The sequence below is a fragment of the Leptopilina boulardi genome, unplaced genomic scaffold, assembly GCF_019393585.1.
Source record: "Leptopilina boulardi isolate dan_hultmark-lab unplaced genomic scaffold, ZJU_Lbou_2.1 LbouV2_210, whole genome shotgun sequence".
In the NCBI taxonomy this organism is placed as follows: Eukaryota; Metazoa; Arthropoda; class Insecta; order Hymenoptera; family Figitidae; genus Leptopilina; species Leptopilina boulardi.
The window spans coordinates 1,102,643-1,127,059 of NW_026137764.1; the positions used below are offsets into that span (position 1 = coordinate 1,102,643).

At 25.7% G+C, this 24,417-nt stretch overlaps 1 protein-coding gene across 6 annotated transcripts in view; it reads left to right on the forward strand.

The window, feature by feature from the left end:
• The first annotated feature begins 582 nt into the window (after positions 1-582).
• The window catches only part of LOC127278689 (nuclear factor of activated T-cells 5-like), a 49,093-nt gene continuing 25,258 nt past the window's right edge, over positions 583-24,417 (forward strand). The window contains exon 1 of one of the 6 annotated variants that reach the window (XM_051300510.1): positions 583-1,004. In XM_051300510.1, coding sequence (XP_051156467.1) covers positions 932-1,004 — 73 coding nt within the window. In that variant the 5' untranslated portion in view covers positions 583-931. Of the gene's footprint in view, positions 1,005-22,568; positions 22,980-23,000; positions 23,209-24,417 lie in introns of those variants that run through there. The other 5 variants (XM_051300507.1, XM_051300505.1, XM_051300506.1 and 2 more) reach the window with 5 other exon arrangements.

Consider the following 24,417-nt stretch of genomic DNA (forward strand, 5'->3'; position numbering starts at 1 on the left):
ATTGTATGAAAATGAGAATAATTGTTATAATTGTTGGGAACCCATCAATAATTTTGAGGTTAATCGCAATCATTTTACAAATAGCTTAGACTTTAATGACTTTAAGTAAATAACAAACATATATGGAATTATATATTTTAAACTATGTATATATAATATGTATATTTAAACAAACTTACTCGTTTTCTAGCTGTATAAATATTATCTCTTTTCATTCTCAAACAAATAATCGTTTTGTTCTGAAGTATGTTTGTTTCAAACACAATTTTCAAAATACTGAATCTAAATTTTTTAATTTCAAATTCTTTGGAACACAATGACGTCATGGACGAACTGGAAAACTTTCTTCACTTATTCAAGATGGCGGCTAGATTGAAAGTTTCTGATTGGTTGGAAATTTACTCCTGAACATATGAACGCGCCTTTATTCCACTTTACTTACCGGACTTACAGCAAAATACATGCTCTACGTTGTTTCACATAAAAATAAATATATATAAAGTAAATTACGTATAATTTCGGAAATTTGTGAACTTATTTGAAAAAGTGTATTTTATTTATACGTGTAACAGGTCTAGCATGTTATGAAAACACCGGTTCCCAATTTCAATGTAGAATACAAAAGGGAGTGATAAATTTCAATGACAAATTTTGTTTCATTGTTACAATTAACCAATTATGTAATGCGCAAAATCAAGAATTAAACAAAATACATACATATGTATTTAAAGTGTGACGTCTCAATGCTGCGTCAATCATAATGGCTCCAAGCCAAAGAAACATGGAAAGCAACAGAAACATCGAGCTGGAGAACTTGCATAAACTGGTCTGACTGGATCTGCTTTTACAAGTGTACTTTTGGTAAAAACAAATGGCTAACGTATGATGCGTAGGTGGTGTGTGTTGAAAACGTGGTTAAAAGACGTGTAAAATGTTGTTGAAGAGCAACAAGTCAGAGAAAAGGAATCGGAGATATAATGGGAAAAACACTAAACTCTCTACCGGTAAGTTAATTTTTTAATAAATTGTCATCTTTAAATAATTTATTGATATAATTAATAAGCTAATCTCACTGTTTAATTCGAGTTTTGCAAATTTATCTGTCACCGCAATATATCAATACAATATGGCTGACATAAATATATGCATACTTGCACTGTAAAAAAAATTTTCTGTAAATTTACTACTTTCAGAATAGTAACGAATATTACCTTCTTTTAAAGCAGTGATTTTACTTAATTAAATGTGGCAAATTGACTAGGTTATGTTCGCATTTTTACAAAAAACTGTAAAATTACAAATACGGTAGTAATTATGTCACATTGAAAGTAGTTAATATTTGGTACTACTCTAAAAGTAGTAAATTTACAGAAAATAACGAATGTGCTACTTTAAAAGTATAAAGTTTAAATCAGTTATTGTATATTTACTGCTTTGAAATAAGTTCAGTTACAGATTTTGGTAAAATTACAAGTTCAATCCGTAAAATAAGACAAATTTATTTTTTACAGTGTGAATGTATATATTGAAAAACACTAAATTTTTTATTTTCTATAAGATTCTCATAGTTTTTTTCTTTTTTTTTAAGTTTGCCTGTTCTTGTACCTATATAAATTAAATGAATGAATTAAAATAAGTTCTTAATTCTTAACATTTATTTACATTTAGAACTAAATATTCTGAAATGTTTATTTAATTATAACAAAAAGAAGAAAACACTTGTAATATAAGGAACGATTGTCACGTGATATTGTCTAAAAATTGATTGTCAAATTTGAAGAAAGATTAGGTAAAACATGTCTATTAAATAAATATCCAAACAATGTAGTGAGTAATATTGGTTTATGATATTTATTTATGTGTATATATTTGGAGATATAAAACCCATTAAAAATAACTGTTTGAGGTTATATTTTCTATTAAGTTGTTATTATCGTTACATTATTTTTCTGTTAATTCAAAAATCAAAGTCTATCAGCTGAAGCAAAAAATATGACATCATAATCAGTATCTTTACATCAGGTTTAATGCATCAGTGTATTATGAAATACACTTATCTACGATAGTACCCGGTCACTGTACCTTTTAATATGCTGATGGGATTGTTAAAACATATTCGCATAATCTCTTATTTTTCGTGTCTGGATGATATTAATTAATTTAAGTTGAATGATTGTTTACTCAATTGTTAAGTAGCTGATTAAATACTAGTTATCTAATTGGAACAGTGATGTAAGATTTGTAAAGTCGATATGGGAAAATTATTCTATTTTCTCATCACATCTTTTCATATGGTACTATTTCTTGAAAATCAAAATTTACTCTTTACTATTTTTGTCCACGAATTTCACTTTTTTTTTCTTGTTACAGTTTACAATTATATATTATGTCCCCAAAGTTTTGAACGTTCAAATGAACAAAGTATTTTTTGCTACTAGTTTAGGTCTGAATTTTATTATAAAATTTTGCTTTAAATATTAAAAAATAAACTTTTATCTTATCAAATTTGTTACTTAATTATTAATTTTTATTATAGTGTATAAATTTTTTAAAATATTTAGCCAAAAATAAATTTCGTTCATTTGAACTAATTTTCAATTTTAATAATTAACTATTATTATATAATTAAATTTTCTGCCATAACGTTTTTTTCATTTACTTTTAATTAATCAGTCGTTAAAAATAATTTTTTGTCATAACGTTCTTCACGCCTGATTTTTCTTTGTTAATTTTATATTAGTATGTTTGCCAGTCTTACCTCTATCATTATCATCATCAGAGACGTAATATATTTTATTTGTTCAACTGCTGAAGAGTTTTACAGACGTCTGTATAAGGTTTATATTAAATTAATATTCTGTATTGTAACAATTTACATAATTCGTGAAGTTTATAATTTTAAAAACTAACTTCATATTTTTTGCGTCACCTTCAATTTAGCAAATTGTTTTTATAATTAATCAATAATTTTCATGTCTCATTTCGCAGAGCAGTTTTTTTGTCGACATTGAAAAAAAAACGGAATATTCAAATGTCATATAAATAGTAAAGAAGAATGGACATATATTTTTTTTGTTAATAAAAGCAGAAAATTAATTCCAAATTGTGTCTTTAAAAAAAATAATTAAAATTTTTAAATTAAAAATTTTAATTAAAATTAAAAGTTTTAATTTTAATAATGTAATTTAAATTATTAAAATTTTTTATCATATATAATTTTTCAGTATTATAGAATTACAAAAAAAGAAGAAAACAGAAAAATTGTTGAGGTCCTTCCATTGAAACCTTTCGGTCAACGATACTTTGAATCTCGATTGTGTTTCGAGAGATGAGTGGTTATAAATTTACGATTCTTTTTGTTAGATTGTTTATGGTATTGATCTGCGTGCGTTTCTTCTCTATCCCGTAAGTTTCTTGAATGCTTTAGTTCAAAGTTCATTCCACTGCCGTCTGGCTCTCGGCAAATTAATTATTGTACAAACTATCGCGCCAATTAGTGAAGCAATGCCCCCGTTGAAATTTTCCGCTTTCCAGTTTAATATAAATTCCATAATGATTGTCTTAAAACAAAGGGAACGGAATCTCAAAAAGGTTCTTGTTTATCCTCGCATAATTCTTTTTCCAATTGGCACAAACAAGTTCGATATTTATAATGCAAAAAAAACATTCAATTTTATTGAATAAAAATATACATTTTTTACTTAATCTAAAAGAAATTTAGTCTTACTGAATCAAAAAATAATTTATTATTCAAATAAAAAATTAATTAATAATAATAATTAAACTGATTAGGAAGTTTGGGAATTTTTATATATTTAATTTGTTCAAATGTAACTTTTTCTTTAATATGAAACTTGATTTAATAAATAATTGAATTAAACTGACTATAAAGACGATATCATTGTGTTCTTAAAATATTGTACCAATAAAAAACAGCTGCAGACAATAATAATAGTGCGTGTGATATTAATTCTATTTTCGATGATTGCGCAAATTTAGTGTTCAAATAAAAATTTTTAATCATTTCTGCGATTTTAATTTTTTTTTCTTCTTCAATAATAAAAATGTAAAAAATTTCGCACACCAATTTAAAAAAATACTCCATAAAAATATTCTCCGATTATATATTATAGGATATTCTACCTGTTATCTGTAATATTCGTTATCTATCTGCCACGTACATGATTTTGTTTTATTGCGATCAACATCACATGAGTATATTTGTCACTATATACATAGAAAGATGTGCTCTTAATTGTGAGATGCTTTCAAATTTTAGAAAATTTTTCACAATATCCGTCATTTTTTTTTTTTTTTTTTTTTTTTATTGTTCAATATCTTTTTTATGAAGAAGACAATTACAATTTCTTTTTCTTAACACAATATTATAAGATGGAAAAAATTCAAAAAGTCTTTGTTCTTCTCTTTTCAATCTTTTAATATTTTATTTTATAAACATTTAAGAAATTAAACACAAAATCAATAACATTGAATAATTTTCTCTTGTTGATTGAATAAAATATGTTAAAGTAATTGGACAAAATTGATGCATTCATTTGCTATAGAGATAAATAAAAATTGTTTAGAATTTTGTCGTTAAATTTTATAATAATTCATTGGATAAAAAAAAACGTTAAATAAAAGATTATAATTGAGGGTACATCAATCAGAGTGTTTGAATAGACTTTAAGTAAAATTATATAGATGAAAAAATGAAAAATTTAATTAAAGAAAATTTTTAATTGGTTTAGTGAAGCATATTGGTATTATATATATTTTCACACATGTCAGTTAATAATATACTTTAAGTATTTTTTACAGTCTTCTTTGAGACTTCGATTTATACGGCCATGAACTCTGATAAAATCTCACGCGATTTTATTATCTGTGAAAAAGAGAAGAATATAATCGAACAAATAGCTGCATTGGTCACACTGTGTTTTTTTTATTTTAGTTTTCAAAAATATTGTTAAAATCAGTAAAAAAAATTTGTATCAAATTATTAATATTTTTGTTTTATCCATTTTTTTCATATTTAATTCAATTCAAAGATCTTGTTTATAAAAATATCGAATACTCATAAGATGATTTTATAACGACTTTTGATTGAGAAACCTTTCTTAAATGTCAAGAATTCATGAATTCGATGAAGTCAACAAATTCTGTTACTCCAGGAAGCAATAGCCAAGTCGTAGTCGACGCATAAATAGATTAGTGACCTTGATATAACGATGCGTCTTAAAACTTAAATGTATAAACTTTATGGTTTATTGTCTTTGTGATTTTAGTTGGAAAAATAATCCACTCTTAAGTTTTCATATTTAGTTAACCATTAATTAATTGCGTTTTATCAACCTAGAAGTGATATATATATATATATATATATATATATATATAGGGGAGAGTGACAAACAGTGGGACACTTTTTTTTCAAAGACACATTAATATGTCAATTTTATATATTTTTGAAGACTTTTTGGTATTGCCATAAAGTTTGAACTCTTTTCTACATAATGCACATATTCTATTAAGATTACATTGTGATTAAATAAAAAAATTTGAAGTTTTTCAATCTTGATACATTTTTCTTGTTTTGAAGGTTTGTGTTAAACAGTGGGACACCTATTATTAAGTACCGAATAATTATTTAAATAATAATATTCTGCTTCAAACTTTGTAAATATATATTTTTTGCATTAAATAACGTTAACAAATGTTGCAAAATACTCATAATTTAATAATATTTTACATTTTTATAATACGATGTCAAGTATCATATAAAAAATTGCTATTATTTTTTTTCACGTTTACAGTACTGCTGATCATGCGTCATAATTTGGTCATAACTTAAAAACAATTTGGAGAAAAATTTGAATAGTCGTTCTCTTACCAAGTGTTACTTTTTAAATGTTGTCGAACAATAATTGGAATATTAATTATAAATTTTGAATTTTTTATTGTTTTTTAGCATAAAAAAATCACATTTTTAGTCGCTGTGTAAGTATAAATGCTCATGCGTATAGCTGACACAACTTATAATCAGTGTTGCCAAAAATCAGTGTCCCACTGTTTAAATTAAGCAATCGCAAGAAATTATTTAAATAAAAATTGTTTGTGAAATTTTAAAATATTTTAAATTATTGGATATTATACTTAAAAACTTAAGTAAACGAAGTAACAATAAAATTTTTTTTTAAACTGTCCTATTTATATAAAAATCAGCATTGTATTTCAAGAAAAAATTTACTCTGGAACTTCAAAAACAGTTTTTTTCAATTTTCTTTGTAAATAATGAATCAATGTGGCTAAAATTTTTGGAGATAGTGTGTTGTCATAAACATGATTTACATTTAAATTTTGGTCGAGTTTCTTTAAGTAGTTTTTCAAAAAATTAAAGTGTCCTACTGTTTAAACTGCGTCCCACTGTTTGTCACTCTCCCCTATATATATTTTTATTAATTGTAGAGCCAAAAGTTCCTGAACGATAAATTTTTTTTGCAATCTATAAATTATTAAAAATTATGATGGTAATGTAAATTAAAACAGTAAATTAAACAGTTATTAAATTTTAAATTAAATAACTTCTTTTTAGATATTTAAATCAATTGTTTTGTAATAAAATTCGTACTTATTAAAGAAGTTGCAAAAAAAAAAAAAAAAAAATTAAGTTCATTTGAAAGTTCAAAACTTTTGGTTCATTTAATTTTAATTTTTTCTTTTTAAAAACTGTTTCTAAAAAAGTTGACTATTCATTTGATTTTTTAAAGTTTCATATAAATTTCATTTTAATTTAATTTAATTCTATAGTTGAGTCAAAATTTATTTCAATAACCCTTTAAGGGGACATTATAGATTCCTCATTTTGAATGCGTATATAATATAGAGTTTCTCTTAAATATCTGCATTATCTTATCCTAAATTCGCAGTTTCATTTTGTGTGGCAGAAAATATACGAAAACCGGTACTAATTTCAATATTATAATGCTCTCTTCTACAAAATCACATTTAAATATAGTGGATGTAACATTTCGCACATCAAACATGCAAAACGATGAAATTCAACATATATAAAAATGATCGCCAAGAGTTAATCGTTTATATACATTTATATATATATATACGTTGCGGTTCGTGCTTGAAGCAAAAGTCATCATTTATTGCTTAATTTATTATTCAGGAAATCTTAGGGTTATTATCCTTTTCTACTATTTTGCTAAAAAAAATTTCGCCAAATAAAAATGGTTAAGAAAATGAAAGTAGAGGCAATTTGTGTAATATATAGCGAGAAATTGAAGGATGGGTCAAACCATTATATTTCAACTAAAGTGGTCGCTGACTAATTTTTAAAAATTATAATACTTTGCAGGAATGATTTTGAAGTTATCAAGATCACGAAATGAAAAGAATTTTATTAAAAATTTAAATATTTATTGTAAAATATGAATTTAAAGTATATGAGGTGCTAAAAACTGTCAATTTTTTAGCCATTAGAAAATATGCAAAAAAACATAGAATTTACCATAAAAATAAAAAAAAATTATTGGAATTTACTAAGAATGAATAAATTTATCATTATCAATTGATATAATTATTTAAAGATGTGAAGTAATATATAAAATATGATTTCCAAGTGCACCTGTCAAATAACCTAATTTTGCGATTTTTATTCATTAATTATAAAAAATAGAAAACATTAAATTAAATAAAAACTTACCAAATATGAAGTTCTTGCCATAAACTTTTAGAATTTCTTTGCACTTTTCTTCTTTTCTATTCATAAGTATGAAAAATTTAAAAAATAAAATAGCTACTTTGTCTATTTTCACTATTTTTGAAAGTCAATAACTTTCTTGGAGAAAAATGAAAAAATATGGGGTTTCGAAAATTATTTAAATACACACTACATATACATTCACTGAAAATTTCGCATTGGTCCCGAAGCTATTTTCGAAGATAAAGTAGATTAAAAATTTCGTATTTTTTAGGCTATATTGACATGGATTTTAAATCAATGTGAAGGTGGTTCACTGGTGACGACAAACTTCACATTGATTTAATACCTTTAAAACCCATGTCAATATAGCCTAAAAAATACGAAATTTTTAATCTACTTTATCTTCGAAAATAGCTTCGGGACCAATGCGAAATTTTCAGTGAATGTATATGTAGTGTGTATTTAAATAATTTTCGAGACCCCATATTTTTTCATTTTTCTCCAAGAAAGTTATTGACTTTCAAAAATAGTGAAAATAGACAAAGTAGCTATTTTATTTTTTAAATTTTTCATACTTATGAATAGAAAAGAAGAAAAGTGCAAAGAAATTCTAAAAGTTTATGGCAAGAACTTCATATTTGGTAAGTTTTTATTTAATTTAATGTTTTCTATTTTTTATAATTAATGAATAAAAATCGCAAAATTAGGTTATTTGACAGGTGCACTTGGAAATCATATTTTATATATTACTTCACATCTTTAAATAATTATATCAATTGATAATGATAAATTTATTCATTCTTAGTAAATTCCAATAATTTTTTTTTATTTTTATGGTAAATTCTATGTTTTTTTGCATATTTTCTAATGGCTAAAAAATTGACAGTTTTTAGCACCTCATATACTTTAAATTCATATTTTACAATAAATATTTAAATTTTTAATAAAATTCTTTTCATTTCGTGATCTTGATAACTTCAAAATCATTCCTGCAAAGTATTATAATTTTTAAAAATTAGTCAGCGACCACTTTAGTTGAAATATAATGGTTTGACCCGGATATAAAATTTTTACGTTCTCATCATGAGTAAGAGAGAGAGAGGGGGGAGGGGGTATTTCTACCTAACCAAATTTTTATGGTACATAAAAATATTCTCTACAATTTATCGAATTTTCATTTAAAAAAATATTTATTTTTAAAAAAAGGTCTATAAAATAATTCCGTTAAATGCAAATATTTAAAGATTTCTTAAATTGAATTTATAATTATTCGAATATTCACTTTATAAGAGATTTTTTATTTCACAAAATTTATCGTTTGATATGTGCCTAATGTTCTGAACGTTCAAATGGACGAAATCATTTTTTGTTAGTTGACACAGAAAAAAATTTATTTAATTCAAATAATCGATTACTTGACTATTATCATATAATTTCTATTTGAGCCAATTAAATGGTATTTGTTTTAAATACAGAAATTATTGGTTCAAATACAGTTTATTTAATTCAAATAAATAATTGTAAAAATTTATTTCATAATAGTCAAGTAAGCGATTATTTGAATCAAATAAATTTTTTTTCACTGTACAAATTATTTAAAAATTATACTACAGGAACTCTCTAAATTTGAATCAGCTAAAATCCGCTGATTGGCAGCGAATAGTCGCTGATTGAAACAGTGAAATTTTGGCTAATTCAAATTTAGAGAGAATGAAAGTAAAGAAATAGGATGAGCCTAAAGTCCGCAACGTTTTTAAAAACGAAAAATTAAAATAGAATTCTTTTTTATGTAAATTTATTTCTAATTTTTATTTACACAAACTTTCAAGAAATTCATCTTTTTATAGAAGCCAGTTACCCTCGAATAACTTTAATTATTTTAAGCCAAAGTAATAAATATCATTCACTTATTTTTTCGTTTTTGTTTTTAAAAACGTTGCGGACTTCAGCATCATGAAATAGGTACATTAAACATTTAATAAATTATTTATTTATTTTAACAATACAGAAAGCAATATTTTATAATTTAAAAAAGTTAAAAAAAATTAGCAAACAAATTTTTCGTTGATTTGCACGTTCAAAACTTCAGACACATTATCATTAGATAAAATTTTCATTTTTCCAAACAAACCAAGTTCATAATAATATATTGTCTTAAGACAAGACTCTTCTATAACAAATGAATAATATTTTCAATAAATTCCAGAAACGAGATTTATTAATATTTTTTTTATTATTTCAATGGAAGGAAAAATATTATATACTCTTTAGAATTGTGATTTATTTCGCTTAATAAGTCAGGTATAAAATAAGAGAATCGTATATATAAAAATTGCTTTTTATATCAAAGTTAATACCATTATATACATATATTGTGGCGCCACTGCAAAAGATAATTTCTGTTGTAGATAATTTTTACCCCAGAAAACCGGGTTAAGTTTATCCTTCAATTTTTTAAAGATATCTCTCACAAGTATTATGATAAAAATGTTTATTACACACTTCGTCATCGACTTACATTTATCTAATGTGTACAATAAACAATTTTGTTTAGCACAATATTAAATAATTCTAAATTTTTTAAAGTATATACATTTAACATAAATTAATTTCTAAATTGTTTCATAAGAAAAAAAAACTGTATAATTTATAAATAATATTTTTAAATTTAATGTTTTTAAATAACGATTTTTCCTCAATTTAAATAAATTTCTCTTTTAATTTAAAGTTTATTTAAAAATTAAAAATTTGAAATAACAGTTAAACAATTTTAAAAGTTTCATTAAATTGAAAAAATTAACGAATACATATTTATTGTAAGGATAAAGTTGAGTAATTTATTTTATATAATGACTTAAAATGCGTTTTTTAAAACAGCTTTTTAAATACGTTGGAGATTAATCTTGATGTGTGATACATATTATAATTGTTTTAACACTTTCTAATATATGTACAGTGTACAACAATGATAAGTATACGAGCTTGATAGGTCATTGTCCAGTGGAAGATGAGATTTACTTTAATCGAGCGATGTATACTTTGCACTTGTATTCTTTTTATTTATATTCAATCTAAATCTAAATTCAGTTTGATTATAGTTATTAGGAAATTCATGTTCAATTTTTTCTTTCTATAATAAGAATATCATTTAAATTGATAAGACTCTAATTGAAATTTGACTTTTAAATATAAATTCAACAAACATAACTCACTTTTTTCATAACTGAATTTATAAAGCGTTGCTTAAAAAATAATTTTTAAAAATCCAACAAAATTTTTTTTTTTAATTATAAACTTTACTGATAAAACCAAAATTATTTATTTAAATATTAATGTAATTAATTATATACTACTACTATTATGAATATTAGGGACGCATAATTATATTCTAAAAATGATTAGTTAGAATTTTTTTGTATAGAATTTCATTAGTCATAATTATTTTTAAGCCGAATATTTTATTTATCCCCTGCTTTAAGGGTGCATGCAATCAATTTGGCATTGGGCTTATTTTAAAGAGCAAATATCAATTGTCAATTTCTGACAATAGCGATGGTTCTAGCACGTCAGTGTTTAGCTCTACAATTTTTCAAAAATGTCAAAAAAACGCTATTTTTAGGGGTTTCGACCCCCTTTTTCTCTAAAACTTGACATGATGGAAAGTTTTTGAACCCAGATTCGTGTTCAGTGCGCAAAATGCCTTCGGAAACATCTGGAGCCATCTTATTTGCAAAACCCATGTAGGGCTGTGTAATTCGAACAAATGAAAATTCATCTGAAAGAAAATTTTTTACAATGAAATTCTACCCAATAAAAATTCGAACAAATAAAAATTCTGTAATATAGAAAATCGTTTTGATGAAAATTCTACAAAATACTAATTCGAACAAATAAAAATTTGGCTCAAAAATATAATTATGACAAATGAAATTCCATAAAATGAATATTCTAACTAATGATTTTTTAGAACATAATCATGCGTCTCGAATATTATTTTTTTTCGATAAATTAGTAAATATCCCGAGGCGAAATTTGAATCCTCTTTAGCTTCCCTTAGAACCTAAATAGGCCCTCTTTTGGATCTTGTAGACTCCCCTAGATCCTACTTTGAATCCAAACGTGGAAGAAAGGGAAATTTGCGACTAGTTGAGGAAGACATACTTTACTCCTTATAAAGTAGGCCTTAAATTTCGCCTCAGGATGTGATAAATTTTAATATTTGGTAAATTTCATTAATTGTTTGTATTATCAATTGAATCATAAATGATTAATAAGTTAATAGAAGTTTCATCAGCTTTTTTTTACCTCATTTAAAGAAGTGAAGCGAAGCCAATGCTTAAATTATAGGTAATTAGTTCCAGTGAAATTTTTTTTTTTTATTACCTTATTTCTCGCGATTAGTTTTTATTTCATTTATAAACTGGAATCGCTTGTTTTTTTGCGATAATGATAAAAAGAAGTTTATTAGATGTTACACTAATAAATGAATACACCGATTATTAAATCTTTATAATCTCTATGACAAAACATATTTTGCCTTACAATAAAACTTTAATTTTGAATCTATATAAGTATTCTTATCTAATGTGTCTATAGTATTTAAGATCGATTGCCATACAAGTGAAACGGCGAGTCCTTTTTTTTTATACAAAGTGCGTCAGAACAAAACGGGTCGGACAACGTGTATAATTACGCTCCTGCATTTATCGAACGTCTTGCACATTAGAATAGACTGCTGAGTCATAGACGCGGCAATTTTCATTTATATATATTATATTCATCATCCAAAATATATAGACATTTGAACCATAAAAATTTGAGGTTTTTGTTTTTTATTGGGGAGTTTTTTTTTTTTTTCTTTGACACAATAATAACTTCGATATCGAAGTCATTAATGATGATGACGCAAATCGTAAAACGATATACGATTTGGGTGGAGCCCAGAAATTGAAGAAGAAATTAGCACAAGTGTGTCTCTCGGGCCGTGTCCTTTCCAAAGAGATTGAACAGCCTTTTTAGTATATATATATATATATGGGGCATTCTATGGGAAATTTTCATTGAAAATTTTTTTTTGTCCGAAACCTTTTTTTTCGAAATCTATATGAAAATAAGGAAATACGTATTTTTTTATTTTTTTATTTAATGAAAATGGCGGAAGTTATGATTTTTTGAAATTTAACGTCAACGAAGAAAGTGTGTTTTTGGAACATTTTTTAATCTATTAAACTAAGAAATTAAAAATTATGCTATATATGAAATTAGTTCATTTTTTCTCAAATTTTTCAAATATTTGCTCAAAAATAACGTACCTATAACAGAAACAACAAAAAAGTTGAAATTAAACTCAAAAAGTGAGTTTTCTCAAAAGAGACATTTTCGATTTTTAATTTTTTTTTGCATTACAATCTCTGATGGTTGAAGAATTTTTTCCCCTATCTGCGAAAGTGGTACTTTTAGTTTTAAAATTACTATTTACAATTTTTAAGCTTGACGCAACGATTTTTAGTATGTTTTTATGAAAATTAAAAAAAAAACAAATGAATGTGCTTAAAATGCTTAAATTCTGTGAGCCTTCCAAAGAAAATTATAAATAGTAATTTAAAAACTAAAATTACCACTTTTGCAGATAGGGGAAAAAATTCTTCAGTCATCAGAGATTGTAATGCAAAAAAAAAAAAATTAAAAATCGAAAGTGTCTCTTTTGAGAAAACTCACTTTATAAGTTTAATTTCAACTTTTTTGTTGTTTCTGTTATAGGTACGTTATTTTTTAGCACATATTTGAAAAATTTGAGAAAAAATGAACAAATTTCATATATAGCATAATTTTTAATTTATTAGTACAATAGATTAAAAAATGTTTCAAAAACACACTTTCTTCGTTGACGTTAAATTTCAAAAAATCATAACTTCCTTCATTTTCATCAAATAAAAAAATAAAAAAATACGTATTTCCTTATTTTTCATATAGATTTCGAAAAAAACTGTTTCGGACAAAAAAAAATTTTCAATGAAAATTTCCCATAGAATGCCCCATATATATATATATATATATATATATATATATATATATATTTCACCATGAGTGAAAAAATGTACAAAAATTAAAACCTGATGCAAGGAAATGCGTTCACTTTTCATTTTAATGAGGCCGGTTATGACGTCAATGGTGTACTCGTGCCATCAATTTTTGCGCGACGACAGGTGAAAAGGGCTTTCAGTTTTCTTCTCTTTTTTAATAAAAAATATTGTATATTTTTACATTTTTAAAACAGTAAAATTTCCAATGTTCACATCGAAAAAAATTTTTAAATTGTCATCTCTTTATAAGAATAATACAATTTATTCTTATATAATCGAATATTTTCATTGTTTTAAAAATAGATTACACTGAATTCAAGAATAAATTGTAGATGAAATAAAAATTTTAGTAAATATTTCATTTCGGTTCATCATTGAAAGAAATTTGAGAAGAATTTCTGTTAATTTTTCCATCTTATTCTGATTATATAACCCATAATTGATGTTTTTCTGTTCGTTTTCTGCTTTTTAATGTCGTTTTCTAACATTCACGACCTAGAGCAACTAGTTTTAAATGAACGTTGAGGAAAAAGACATGCCACTAAACAGTTTTAACAAAAAAAGAAAAAAATTGTATTTGACTTGCATATGAGATATTATTACAAGTCAAGTTTTATAAATTGAATTATAATTTGTTATTTTAATGCGAGACACAATTTGGTCACAATGTTTAAAACTTGAAATAGAGAAATAATTTTGACAAAAGATGTAACGAAAGAAAAAAAAAATGGAGTGCAAAAAATATACAGGTGTACTGATAAAAAATAAATAAACATACATTCTTATTAAAGAACTAAAGTAAATATTTTTGCAAATTATTAAATATATATATATTTTTGAAATTTAAAACATATTCTTGGTTTTGCGTAATCAATTAGGTGACTTTCTTGCTTTCTACTTTTTATATACAATCACTCAGACTTTCCTCCTTTCTACTCGAACCCAAAAAATTTTATACAGACGTCCATGAAAATTGATCGAGATTTTATTATTGTCTTTCGAAATATGAAGGTGAGAGAATGATTTGGAAATTTTTTTTTTCGTTCAAATGAACGAAATATTTTTTTCAATCTATAAATTATTAAAAATTATGATATTATTGTAAAATAAAAGAGTAAATTAAAAAATTATTAAATTAAATAATTTCTTTTTAGATTTTTAAAACAATATTTTGTAAGAAAATTCATACTTAAAGAAGTTGCAAAAAAATTTCGCTCATTTGAACGTTCAAAACTTTTGACTCATAATTTCTCATCTTGTGTGATTTATATATTATTTATACACGTATAAGAAACATCGTGAATTTCTAATAAATGAAATGTTTTTTTTCAATTGCAATCTTCTACCTATAACATTAAAATAGATAATGATTGTTGTTTTAATTTCAATGAATTAATGTACGTTGTGTGTTTATGCAAATCTTTCATTGGTGTATAACATCCTCTCCGAAGGATTAATATATTTATATCAAAATCAAGTGGTGAATGTGAATTATCAATTAATAGAATTTTTCTTAAAACTATAAGCCATACACTGAAAACAAGGAGGGGGTCCTTTATATTTATTTCATAAACATTATGCTTCCTCATTTTGTGAAGCAAAAAATTCCCTTCCTCGTGAAGGAAGCAATGAATTTGTCCAATTCAATTGATTGATTTAAAAAATTTCGAGTTAAAAATGTTTTAAATTAATTAAATTTTTTGAAAAATAAAGAAAATTTTAATTAATTTTGAGTGTAACATAAACTTTATATATACGAATCGATTCGTTTTAATGCAAGGAATACAATTATTTTATTCATCAACTTGAATTTTAAAAAAACACAAAATTTTTTAGCTAAAATATGAATTTTCGATTTTTCAATTTTTATTAATTCTCAAATTTTAAATCAAATCTATACTTTATATATATACCAACCAATTCGTTTCAATGCAGGGAATAAAATTATTTCATATATAAACATGAATTTAAATAAACACATCATTTTTTAGCTAAAATGAGAATTTTTGATTTTTTAACTTTCATTAATTCTTTAAATTTCAATCAAATCTATACTTTATATATATATCAATCGATTCATCTTGACATAAAGAAGACGATTATATTATATATTACCTTAAATTTTTCGATTTAAAAATTTTTTCAATTAAAAAAAAATTTTTGGAAAAAAGACGATAAAATTTTTTTTTTGGGGTATTTTTAAAAATCCTCTCGTCATTTTTGAGAGATTAATGTGTTAAATAAGCCTACCAAATTTTACCCAAATCCATTAAAACCTGTTAAAGATATCGTGTTCACAAAAACTATCCACACACACATACACATACACACACACATACATACATCCGGACAATTGATCAGGATCTCATATAACATGTTTCTATATAGAGGAAAATTTGTTTTCACCATTTTTAAAAAGTTTATAAACGAAAGGACTACATAGCTTCCTCCACGAGGAAGCAAAAAAGATTTTGTGTTTGCAACAAAATCGTTTGGTTACACTCTAAATCTGAATCAGTGAAAATTTCGAGCAGATCACGATTCGCCGCCGAATCGTCCCCGTATACCTGCCCGGCGACGAAATTTGGTCCCGGACTGTTCCCCCACTCTGAGGCCTACCCCTTCGTCCGTAATGATTAGAACTAATAATTTTGCAGAAGAGTTAAAGGTCATGTCTTAGATTTTTCTTATTTTTTGTTTATAAGTAGAATTATAGGTCTTAAATAACTGTACCAAATATGAATTATAATTCAGATATTTTTATTATTTTCCAAGATATTTGCATTCCAAATGACATTTCTTTTCACTTGATTACAACTTCTTTATTTTTCAAAATTTTAAAAATATGTTTCATATATTATAAATATTACATATAACATATATTTAAATACTGAAAATCAACATAAATTTATAAATAGATTATTTAAAAAATTGATATTTTTTAATTCTTATTTTATTTTATTAAACATCAATGTTTTTGACATAAAAAAATTCTTAAAATATTTAAAATATTTTTAAAAAATAAAGAACATGACTTTTAACTCTTCTGCAAAATTATTAGTTCTAACCACTACGGACGAAGGGATAGGCCACAGAGTGGGGGAACAGTCCGGGACAAAATTTTGTCGCCGGACAGGTTTACGAGGACGAGTCGGCGGCGAATCGTGAATCGCCCGAAAATTTCACTGATTCAGATTTAGAGTGTAGACAATTTTGGTTTTTGGAATCAAATTTTGGTTGACTGAAACAAAGTCGTAGAGTTAATTCAACCAAACATTTGGTTAGGCCAAAAAAATTATTTGGTTACGAAGCTGAAGTACGCAACGTTTATATAAACGATTTTTAAAGAAATAATTTTTTAAAATGAAAAATTCTATAATTTTTTGCCTAAAAAATATTTTTTTATAATTTGTTAATTAATGAAAACTACAAGAAATATTTTTTAGGAAAAAAATTATAGAATTTTTCATTTTAAAAAATTATTTCTTTAAAAATCGTTTATATAAACGTTGCGTACTTCAGCTTCGTATTTGGTTGAACATTTTTGAAATTGCAACCAAAATTTGGTTACGACAACCAAATAATTTAATTCGCTCTCAGCTCGTGCCTTAAGATAACGGTTACACCACTTTGACAGCATGAAAAAATACTCGCTTTTTAAGAATTTTTTTTAAAAAAAGGAAATTTTTTAAATAAAATTAAACGTTATTAGCTAATATAGCTAACTATTTTTCTCCGTGTCTTAATTTGAAATTATGTGAAGTGAGTTTCATGTCAAATGAAGTTTATGTCAAATGAGATTTATGTGAAATAAATTTTATATAAAATGAAATTTATGTCATTTAAATTTTATGACAAATGAGAATTATGTCAAATGAAATGTATGTCATATAAGATTTATATATCAAATTAATTTTACGTCAAATGATTTTATGTCAAATGAAATTTGGGGTTTAATCATGCGAGTCAAATTAACAATTTTTTTAGTGTTTCCAATTTTTTTTCAATTTACTTATTTTTTACTTTAAAACTTTTGCATTTAATAATGATTAAAACAACTTGTGAACGTTGTTAATCATTTAATTCTCATTAGAAACAAAAATAATTAGACAAAAGATTCTGTTACTGTTCTGAAAAATCAGTTGTAAATGTTAGTGATGTCACATGTTTCTTGTTACAAATTTTATAAAGGTCATTTCTGTAAATTTATCAACTCAATATTTTCTTCTGTGAAAGTTATAAAAAAAAAATAATTTTTTTTGACAAAATGCGTGTAAATTCTAAATAGGCACGCTTTTTATTAATTCAGTGTTGCCTCAAATAAGAAAAAAGAAACTGCAGAAATTTAAGAAAATCAAAGGATTTTTCTTCAAATAAACTACAAATTAAATATCAAGATTTTAGTACTCTTAATAATTACTTTGCTGAAAACCACAACATTTATGATTAAATAATTTGGTTCTCTGTCAGAACTTTTAAATAGCTGAAATTCAGACACATTCATTTGGATCATTATATATTTTTATACTGATGTTGAATAATTGTAACAGAGTTTTTTAAAATTATTTTTTATACTCTAAAATGTTGTTTGCAAACTTTTTCTTACTTGATCCAGAATCAAAGAGCAAGTATTGTTTATATCTTAAAAGGCTTTTTGCTTTATATGAGAATCAATAATGAATTGTACGGACAACGTCCTCGTATTTATCTGCCTGTTAAGCTTACAGTAATTCAATCACCAATAAAAAGCATTCTTTGCTGATATATAGCAAATCGAACAGTCGGACGTTCGCTGAAAACTTGAATCACAGAGTAACAACAGCAGGGTTGAAGCAATGATTATATTTACGTCTGTACTCGTTTAGTCAATACAAACCTAAACAGTGAATCTATAAACGCCAGTTTTTTTTGTATGTGTTTTCCTTCATTTTACAGTATGCCAAAAAATCTCATTATTCATGATCATTGTGTCACGGTTATTTTCCATAATTTGGCATTATTTTCTTAAGTTGTAAGTAATTTTAAAATGATTTAGATTTATCTCTGATTAGAAACGTGTAAGGAAAAATGTAGAATAGCAAAAAAATTTCTGTAAACTCTCCACTAATTAAACGATATAATAATTGGAGAATTGACAAATTCATTATTTTATTATTGAATGCTTTTATATATTAAAGATCGCAAATGTGTCATTCAAATGCAAAGAAACTTAAGGAATACATTGCTTTAATTTGAGGTCACGAAGATCAGATTCGTCTCGAGTATTAGTATAAAGTTATCTTAGCAGTATGGACATTATTTATTCGTTAAAGAGTGCATGATCGTTATTATTATATTAAATTAAAAGCTCGGTCATGATGTTTGCCGATTGACTTTGTTTGTTATAATTTTATTATTTCAAAAAAAAAAACAAAAAAAAAATCTCGTCTATATTGCACTGTATACATTATTATAAAAAAATGCAGATTTATATAATAGGAAAAGCATTAACAATCCTTTGTTCTTGTAAATTCTTTAACACTTAAAAAAGTATTTATTTGTATAAATAAATAATTATAATTAGACTTAATTATTGTCTATTTAATTTAAATAAAAATTATTTACTTCAAGTAAATATTTATTTGATAAACAAATGCTACTCATAAGTAATTTTTAAACATTATATTATTTGCGTGTATTCTCTAAGTGTAGAATGTCACGTCTTTCACGCAATCTTCAGAAAAATGTTTTCCACTTTTTTCTTATTTTTTGATAACTATATAACTTTTTTTATGTACTTCTTGTGTTAGCTAAATTTTTAATGACATGTTTTAAACAATTTTGTGCTAATTATTTGAATTTCAGTTAAAAATTAATAAAAAAAAAAAAATTGGATAAATTCCATTTACGAGTATATACTTGGGGAATTTTTTGTAATTTGCACATGAGGAATTTTTTTATTCCATTCATCGAGAGTTCTAGAACTATATAGTTAGCTCAGGTGATTGTTTGTGTTAGTTAAAGCATTGAATGTGTGGTGATACTTTATTTCAAAATCGAAGAGCTTTCTTCTATGTTGGTTATTAATAGAACTCAGTCCCACTCTAATCGCTTTGGGGCCATTGACCAATGTTTACAAATATTATATATTGCAATTACGGGAAAGGAACGCGCCTAAAAACTTATAGATGTTATTCAATGTTACATTTTTTCTTATCTTCTATGACAAACTTACCTATTTGATTTGTCTTTTTAGGACAATTTGTATAATATATATTGTTTACCTAATAGTACTGAGTTTAACAGTCAAAAAAGAGATTTACCTTAATTAATTATGAAAAAATTTTTAAAGAGAAAAATATTGATTTCATATTTTTAATTTACTTCAATGAAAATGTTCAAAATTCATTTTATATTGAAGTAAATTTTTATTCAACATTCTCATTATTTTTCGCATATTATAAATTGCGGAAACTCTTTGAAAAAAGTGTATTTTACTATTCGCAATGACAATATTTATCGCAAAAATTATCTGGAAAGTGATTAAAACTTCATAAGAATTTATTTCTCACGTGTATATTCTACATACATTGCAAATGACTTGTTTCCTGTTTGGTTTGAATTAAATAACAGATTATAATACACTGATTTAGATGAAGTACAACACTTAAAACCTGTTTGGAGTTTGGAACTTCCGATTTCAATTTTCCAATTTTAATTTCCAGTCTTGTTATCAATGTTTTGTATTTAGCATGAAAATGTTTCATTATTTCTTTTGATTGGATGAATACATATATATATGAAAAATCGAAATTTTAACATATCCAAAAATTTTGAAATTCCAAAACAATTGTTGCGGATTTTAATGAAACTTGGTATATTTAGATATGCTTTTTGAGACACTGAATTCCATAGAAAAAACTTGGACTCATTTTTGTTGCAAATCAAAATGAGTTCATGTTATAAGTTGCACTGCGAATTTTAGATTTTTGATACAATATTTTTATTCATCGATTCCAAAATCCGCTACTTAATAGATAATCACTCTCTAAATTTGAATCAGTGAGATTTCACACTGATAAAATGACTGGAATTTAGCATAAGTGAATAACTTCAGTAATATTTTCACTAAAATTCTGTAACATTTTACTGAAAATCAGTCGAATTATTACTGATTTAAATAGTTAAATCTACATTATCATTAAAATCGGTAAGACAGATTTGACTGTTTCAATCAGTAATGAATTCTATTTACTAATTTTCAGTGAAATATGACTGAATTCCAGTGGAAATGTAACCGAAATGATTCAGTTGCTAAATTCCAACTATTTCGTCAGTAAAATCGCAATAATTCAAATTTACACAAAAAAAAATAGTTCGTGAAACTTTCGTAAACTAGCTGTTCACTTTTGGACGGGCCTAAAGTTTGAAAATCTTTCATTGACTTTTTTCAAGATTTCACAAACTTTTTTTGTGCGCGTGCGCAGACATTGATTGTTATGAAGAGAGTGATGAACGTTCGTGAAATCTTGGAAAAAGTTAATGAAAGATTTCCAAACTTTGGGCCCGTCCAAAAGTGAAAAACTAGTTTACGAAAATTTCACAAACTATTTTTCTCCGTGTAGAGAGCAATTTAAAGAAAATTTGATCAATTTTCAAAAAATTCATCTGCCATATTGGATCCACCATTTAAATTTTTTTTAAATTTTACTTCAGATTCGTATTCATATCTCAATGACGGCAATTAACTAAGACTTAATTGTTTAACTAATGCCAACATTGCAAAAACAGGCGTCTAATTTTAAGACATTAAGACGTTTTCGAAACGACGTAAATTTGTCCCATTGATAGAAATATATGTAAGACGTTATCTCATTGGTCGAAATCCAAGACGTCAATAAACGTCTTAAAAATGACCACGTAAACCTCTTGGAATAAGACGCTTGTTTTTGCAGTGTAAGAAACTATTGCAGTGTAAATTTTCCTTTTAACACTTAAAAAGTAATATTTTACAGTACAATAACTTTCATTTTTTAAAAAAATACAGATCATAGAATTGAAAATTTGACACTTTAATGAGTTTTTTCTGTATGAAAACTATATTTCGGAATCAGTGTAATTTTCAATGTTGGTGACTTTCAAAATTCCCTCATTTGTAGAACTATAAATATTCGTTAATTGTTAAGCACTGTATTTCGTTTAGCTAAAAATATGCCACCAGCAAAATTTTCGAAATATTTTGATAAATGTACTTATCTTTCTACATGAGTGAAGACAAAATATCGACTTTATATTGAATTTTAGTAACATTTGACTTTCAAAACATTAATTACCTCTTAGATTACTTTAGTCCCACGTTTAATTATAAGAGTAATACCTTAATTTGCTAACAGTGATGATTCTTTCATAATTTGTCATCATCTTGGAGTTTCTTTATCATCAACATCTAATGATGCTCATTCTTGAAGAAGAGTACAATACTAACGTGAAAATGATGATGATGAAGATGATGATATATACACTATAGTGGCTGTAATTATATCGTCTACTGATTGGTTACCTTCGTCGCGGGTGTCCAAGATGGTTGGCGACAATATCGGTGGGGATAAGAAGAGAATCAAACAGCACTAGAACGTGATCAAAACGTGGTGGAGGAGGTGGTTTTCGATTGCCTGGTGTTGGTGGCTTCGATATCATGACAAGGTGGGAGGATAGTGCGGCTAAAGATAAAAAGAGGGGGCACACATTGGTCTTTTGGAAGGGGCTGTTTACTTGCTATTCACTGTGTCGGCTTGTCAGACATAACCACGAGTAGTACAACTTTATGCGTTCGAAAAGCAAAAAGCGACAAGACAACCACTAGTTTGCATTTGACTTTCCTCGATGTACGATCGTGTTTTAATTACATTAGTAACTGTGCGTCACTTAACGAGATACACACTTGTTAACAAGTGTTATACTCGAATAGAAGACACAGTATTTAATTAGTGTTGCGTAAGTTTTTTAAAATCATGGCTCAAAAATCGTAATGGACCAACTATCTTGGAACTTTGATGACGAGGTTAAGGAAGAGGAAGAAGAAGAACAAGAGGGACACTTAGCATTGACTAAAAAACGACGAATGTGTAATGAAGTGAACCTGTGTCACAACAAAAAGCATTCTCTGTTTTGTGTGTGTTTCGTGTCTTTCAGTGGTCGCTACGGTAATAGTTATATTCTTTTTATAAAACGATAAAGTGCATTTGATTTTATTGTGTGAAATTGAGAGAAGATTAGAGAATTACGCTTCTTGAATGGCCCCTGATTTTGAAAAGAGGAGGGAATCAAGGAGGACCAAAGGCTCTGAATCTGAAATTCTTCTTCTTAACGGTGCTGAAGGGATGCTTTTTCAAAGGTGCAAGGGAAGCTCCTTGACGGATTTTTATCGTCACGGTAATCACGCGATTGCTTTTTTTCCTTATACATCTTCTGGTATTTTAAGTACCTACTTTTATATTCCTTAGGTTGTAGCAGATTTGATTCTTTGCCAAAAATTACAATAAATGAGAATTCGATAGCAATATTGGACCGTTATAGTGATATTATAGGATCTTTAGATATACATAATTTTAGTAATTTAACCAAACGACTAGTGAAACAATTTCAAATGGCAATTTTTTAATCATTCATTTGTAATTGGTATATATAGAAACGTAGTTTCAGATACAATTACATGAATCAGAAATGAATAATTTACAAGAAATTTTATTTTTCGTATAGTTTGAGTGATCTTGCACTGAGAAAAATATGCTATTGAATCAATAACATTTCTGCCAAAGGTATAAAAATTATTGATTCAAAAGCATTAGCTATAAAATTTTTAAAATATTTTATAGATTCTATAGCATATGCTTTTGAATCAATAATTTTTATACCTTTTGTCAGAAATGCTGTTTATTCAATAGCATATTTTTCTCAGTGTACATGATTTAATATTAACGAGGTCTTGATATTGTTATGATAATGTCTATATTTTTTCTCAAACTTTTTGAAATATGCTTGGGATGCAATGTTCATTGAGGACACGTTGACCTATTCGTTTTGATACTCAGATGTTCTACTAAATGCTGATGTTGATGTTCTAGTTGTCGTGGGACAGGTTTTTTGCAGGCGTTTCTCTCTTAGGAATCTCAAACTGGAATTAATCAAGCATTTATGTAAGCATTTCATTCAAGGAGAAGCAATTTACTCTTCCTTCCATAAGACTTGTATATAATGTCAATTAAAGTTACTTAAATGTCATGTTATTGTTATACTCATTTATCATTTATAAAAAAAAGTCGCTTGTCGTTTGGTTTTCTTAAAATTCCATTATTTTACATGTTTAGGAGAGATGTTTTATTGTTCTTGTCATGAAAAAACATTTATTACAAAACGTGCATGGAAAACATTTTGTATATATACGCGTGTAATAATGGTCTTTCTCTCGAATATTTGAAGCAAACTGTCGTTCTTACAACATAAAAATTATACTATTTCAGTATAGTTGCTTAAATTTACATTCAAAAAGTATTGTATTGTTTTTTTTTTTGCAAGAATATATTTCTAGAAATTGTGCCATATGAATATGTGGCACCTTATTATTTCCACGGTCATCTACCT